General features: G+C 43.5%; 1 protein-coding gene across 1 annotated transcript; it reads left to right on the plus strand.

The window, feature by feature from the left end:
- Positions 1-4614: 4614 nt before the first annotated feature.
- On the plus strand, positions 4615-5757 carry LOC130926662 (trace amine-associated receptor 13c-like). Its single transcript, XM_057851706.1, has 2 exons — positions 4615-4775; positions 4941-5757. Exons 1-2 carry the CDS (start codon positions 4615-4617, stop codon positions 5755-5757), a joined length of 978 nt encoding a protein of 325 aa, XP_057707689.1.

The raw sequence follows: 5757 nt of genomic DNA on the forward strand, positions 1-5757 counted from the left end.
TGTATGCCTTGCCTGCCAGCATCTTACACCCTGCTGTGATGTGCTGGACTGTCTCAGGGGCCTCTTTGCATAGCCTGCACCTGGGGTCCTGTCTGGTGTGATAGACCCCGGCCTCTATTGATCTTGTATTTAGGGCCTGTTCTTGTGCTGCCATAATCAGTGCCTCCGTACTGTCTTTCAGTCCGGCTTTTTCCAGCCACTGGTATGTTTTTCCCATGTCAGCTACCTCCTCAATTTGTCGGTGGTACATACCATGCAGGGGCTTGTCCTCCCATGATAGCTCCTCAAGGTCCTTCTCCTTACTGGGCTTCTGTTGCCAGAGGCATTCACCAAGCAGGTCATCACTGGGGGTCATTTTTTTTTTATGTACTCTTGGAGGGATGTAGTTTCCTCCTGGATAGTGGCTCTAATGCTCACTAGTCCTCGGCCACCCTCTTTCCGCTCTGTGTAGAGCAGTGGTGTCCAAATTATTCCACATAGGGCCGCAGTGGGTGCTGGATTTCATTCCTACAAAACAAGATGACATCTTTTCACCTATCTGGTGTCTCACAAGTGTCATCAGTTGGTTGCAGTCAGGTGCTGCTTGTTTTAGCACAAACTGCATTGGTTAAACTGTCTGTGTTCGATTGGTAGGAACAAAAACCAGGACCCACAGCGGCCCTTGCGGACAGGTTTGGACAGCCATGGTGTAGAGCCTCAGCATGCTGGACTTGGGGTGAAACCCTCCGTGCATCGTAAGGAGCTTCCTTGTCTTAATGTCGGTAGCCTGCATCTCTTCCAGTGGCCAGAATACGATTCCCTACCAGGGTGATTACTGGTAGGACATAGCCAGGGCCGGCCCAGCCTATACGCAGACTATGCAGCTGCTTAGGGCGCCTGACCACTAGGGGGCCCCCAATCTGGCAATTGTTGAATTTATATTCTATTTTGTTTACTACAGTTTGGTTTATTTGACTTTTGTGAGTTTTGATACTTGATTACAAGCTTGAAAAAAATAAAAGTTCTTCCTTAACTTCTTTCTTTCCTCTTTTAGAAAAAGGTTTGGCACTATCTACTGCAAGTACTGACAGTCATTTGGGGTGAGAAGTTTGAAGTATGCAGTGCAACAAAATCTGATTAATATACAAAATATGGAGGTATGGGTTGGATTGCATGTATAGGTTTCACAGTACACTGTGACGAAATGGTGGGCCAAAAATATGGGCCCTTTTGCGTTATTTTGCTTAGGGCCCCCAAATGGCCTGGGGCGGCCCTGGGCATAGCTGTTAATGGCCTGGATCTCTCTCTCTCTCTCTCTCTCTCTCTCTCTCTCTTTCTCTTTACATATATACAGTGCCTTGCAAAAGTATTTGGCCCCCTTGAACCTTGCAACTTTTCGCCACATTTCAGGCTTCAAACATAAAGATATAAAATTTTAATTTTTTGTCAAGAATCAACAACAAGTGGGACACAATCGTGAAGTGGAACAAAATTTATTGGATAATTTAAACTTTTTTAACAAATAAAAAACTGAAAAGTGGGGCGTGCAATATTATTCGGCCCCCTTGCGTTAATACTTTGTAGCGCCACCTTTTGCTCCAATTACAGCTGCAAGTCGCTTGGGGTATGTTTCTATCAGTTTTGCACATCGAGAGACTGACATTCTTGCCCATTCTTCCTTGCAAAACAGCTCGAGCTCAATGAGGTTGGATGGAGAGTGTTTGTGAACAGCAGTCTTCAGCTCTTTCCACAGATTCTCGATTGGATTCAGGTCTGGACTTTGACTTGGCCATTCTAACACCTGGATACGTTTATTTTTGAACCATTCCATTGTAGATTTGGCTTTATGTTTTGGATCATTGTCCTGTTGGAAGATAAATCTCCGTCCCCTTCTCAGGTCTTGTGCAGATACCAACAGGTTTTCTTCCAGAATGTTCCTGTATTTGGCTGCATCCATCTTCCCGTCAATTTTAACCATCTTCCCTGTCCCTGCTGAAGAAAAGCAGGCCTAAACCATGATGCTGCCACCACCATGTTTGACAGTGGGGATGGTGTGTTCAGGGTGATGAGCTGTGTTGCTTTTACGCCAAACATATCGTTTTGCATTGTGGCCAAAAAGTTCAATTTTGGTTTCATCTGACCAGAGCACCTTCTTCCACATGTTTGGTGTGTCTCCCAGGTGGCTTGTGGCAAACTTTAAACAAGATTTTTTATGGATATCTTTGAGAAATGGCTTTCTTCTTGCCACTCTTCCATAAAGGCCAGATTTGTGCAGTGTACAACTGATTGTTGTCCTATGGACAGACTCTCCCACCTCAGCTGTAGATCTCTGCAGTTCATCCAGAGTGATCGTGGGCCTCTTGGCTGCATCTCTGATCAGTTTTCTCCTTGTTTGAGAAGAAAGTTTGGAAGGACGGCCGGGTCTTGGTAGATTTGCAGTGGTCTGATGCTCCTTCCATTTCAATATGATGGCTTGCACAGTGCTCCTTGAGATGTTTAAAGCTTGGGAAATCTTTTTGTATCCAAATCCGGCTTTAAACTTCTCCACAACAGTATCTCGGACCTGCCTGGTGTGTTCCTTGGTTTTCATAATGCTCTCTGCACTTTAAACAGAACCCTGAGACTATCACAGAGCAGGTGCATTTATACGGAGACTTGATTACACACAGGTGGATTCTATTTATCATCATCGGTCATTTAGGACAACATTGGATCATTCAGAGATCCTCACTGAACTTCTGGAGTGAGTTTGCTGCACTGAAAGTAAAGGGGCCGAATAATATTGCACGTCCCACTTTTCAGTTTTTTATTTGTTACAAATGTTGTTCCACTTCACGATTGTGTCCCACTTGTTGTTGATTCTTGACAAAAAAATTAAATTTCATATCTTTATGTTTGAAGCCTGAAATGTGGCGAAAGGTTGCAAGATTCAAGGGGGCCGAATACTTTTGCAAGGCACTGGATACAGTATATATATTTAAAGCAGCAATTATTTTTGCTTATTGGTGAATACTGAATTTTAGTCCTTAATATTGTTAACGAAGCAGCTCTTGCTCTGTAGGGGCAAATGAATACACACATGCGTTGTCCATTGTTCCAGCGGAGGTTCTGTGTTCGATTTCGTGGACTTTTTGAAAATGTATCCTAATCATCCTAACAGGCTAAGTCAAGCCACGTCTTCATGATTATCCTTTGATTCAGGGGTCGGGAACCTATGGCTCGCGAGCCAGATCTGGCTCTTTTGACGGCTGCATCTGGCTCGCAGACACATCTTTAATTTTTTTTTTTTTTTAAAAAGAAGAAAAAAAAAAGTTGTGCTTTACTCCTTGGAGCATTGCGCGAAACGGCGACGGTCACACGCTGCTGTTGTGCAGTAATGAGCAGACTTGACTTTTGCGGTGTACGTTATTTTTTTTAATGGTCCGACAACACTCGTGTACTTCGCACCAGATATCATCAAATAGCAACCTAGATGTGCTACGTTAGATACCCCCAAGTCCCATGCCATTGGCTGCATGAGCCCGCGGTGATCATGGGACACGTACTACAACCGACAACTAGAAAGCCAGTTCGCAGTAATTTCAGTGGAAAAATGGCAAACATACATGTCGTTGTGTCTATCTATTTATCTTTCAATCGCATAGGCAACGCAGATAAGGCAGAGAGACTTTTCAAGTGGGGTTGCCGTATTTTGCTGTCGAAAATAGCAGCCGATATGCGAATGTTTGTGAAGTAAACTTCCGTCGTTTTTAGTTTTGTTTTTAGAAATTTTAGAAACCCTTTTGAAAAGATGGCAAAAAGAAAAAAGACTAGGAGTATCCTACTTTTCAGCAGGAACTGACAGAGAAATTTGCCTTTGTGGAGCGTTTTTGACGACTTTTCGGATAAAGACTGTCATGATGTCAAATCAAATTGAGGCAACGCAAGTGAAGGACATAAAAAAATGTGGCACCGTTTTTTTCTCTCGCTTTGGATGAGTCAGCAGACGTAAGCTATTTATTCCAGTTCAGCGTGATTGCAATGTTTTGGCTATGAAAGGGACAACAAGAGGCGAGGATTTATTCAAGTCCTACAGTGAGTTCGCTAAAGAAAAAAAATCTACCGATGGATAAACTTGCATAAGTTTCTCAACACCTGTATGAAGCTTAACTCCACCAAGTATCAACCAGACTACAAAGCCATCAGCAAAACCATGCAGCACCAGAATGGTAAGAAATACTCGTCATTGATTTGCAACAGCATAGCAATGTTATTCAAAAGACTTCAGAGACTTTTTGTACTTTAAAAGTGTTGCAATTACATAAAATGCACACATTACTGATGACAGCCCTGGGTGAACCCACCGGCCAGCGCTATCGGCTAAGGCCAACGAGCAGCGAAATATTTTGTTAAACCTAACCCAAACCCCAAAACCTAGGTGAGCCTTCTTTCTGGCTTGTAGTCATAACAGAATTTGGCAATGAAAAAATTTTAGGATGTTGTAAAATTGGATAAAGTAGCACCTGGGGCCTGGCGCTTATCATGACATCATACTTTGGCAATACTGACCAATCACAATTGCTTGGGGGAGGTATAAGAATACCTAAAGGGAGATGGACAAGAGGGAGGTTTAGGCAGAAAGCTGTCGGCTTCTCCATGGACACGGAGGATCTCTGCTATCCACAGCTAGGCAACATCTCCTGCAGGAAACCAATGTCTGATTGGTCTCAGAATTATTTACTCATTTTCCTATCAGTCATATGCATCTTCACTGTGCTGCTCAACCTGCTTGTCATCATCTCAATCTCCCATTTCAGGCACATGTTCTCTTTCTCTGAACCCAAGATTAGGTTGTGACAGCATTGAAATGCTTATCTGTGTTGAGTGATGTATCTGCCTAATCTTCAATTGCCTGGAAATGTTTTTGCTCTCAAACATGTTGTTGGCGTTACCTATTGTTCTTTGTGTGTGCGTTTGTGCAGGCAGCTCTACACACCAACCAACCTCCTGCTCCTTTCCCTCGCCGTCTCTGACATCCTGGTGGGCTTGGTCTCGATGCCAATTGTGATGATCATGAGCACATCCTGCTGGTTTGTTGGTCACGTTGCATGTAGTCTGTTGAATTACCTGGCTTACATTTGTGAGTCTGCCTCAGTAGGAAGCATGGTGCTAATATCAGCTGACCGTTTTGTGGCTATTTGTGATCCTCTGCATTATACTGTCAAAGTCACTGTGAAAAGAATTCAACTTTGTATTTCTCTCTGTTGGTCGGCTGCTATTATCCACTGTGGCATTGTTCTGAAGGAAAATCTGGCTCAACCCAAAATGTATTCCACTTGCGTTGGAGAATGTGTTTACGGTTTTGATGTTATCGGAGGCATTCTGGATATTATCGTCAACTTCTTTATTCCTCTCGTCATTATTGTCACGCTGTACACGAGAGTGTTTGCGGTTGCAGTGTCTCAGGCGAGAGCTATGCGCTCTCACGTTAAATGTGCTAGACGACAACATTCTGCCCCTTACAGAGCGAAGAAATCCGAGCTGAAGGCCGCCAAGACTCTGGGTGTTGTCGTCCTCGTCTTTCTGATATGTTTCTGCCCGTACAGCATCGTCAGTGTTATTACCCATAATATGAACGTGGTGAAATATGTTACTTATTTGTATAATTTCAACTCATGTTTGAACCCGTTGATATACGCAGTGTTCTACCCCTGTTTTAGAAGAGCTTTTAAGCACATTGTCACTTTGCGTATACTGCGGCCTGGCTCTTGTGAGGCCAATATAGCTACAGTAAACTGA

The sequence above is a fragment of the Corythoichthys intestinalis genome, chromosome 12 (genome assembly GCF_030265065.1).
Source record: "Corythoichthys intestinalis isolate RoL2023-P3 chromosome 12, ASM3026506v1, whole genome shotgun sequence".
NCBI lineage: Eukaryota > Metazoa > Chordata > Actinopteri > Syngnathiformes > Syngnathidae > Corythoichthys > Corythoichthys intestinalis.

Excerpts from the sequence above, each read along its gene's own strand:
- LOC130926662 (XM_057851706.1), top strand. The coding sequence starts at position 4,615 with ATGGACACGGAGGATCTCTGCTATCCACAGCTAGGCAACATCTCCTGC. Across the intron at positions 4,776-4,940 it reads ATCTCAATCTCCCATTTCAG|GCAGCTCTACACACCAACCA; the intron begins GCACATGTTCTC and ends GCGTTTGTGCAG.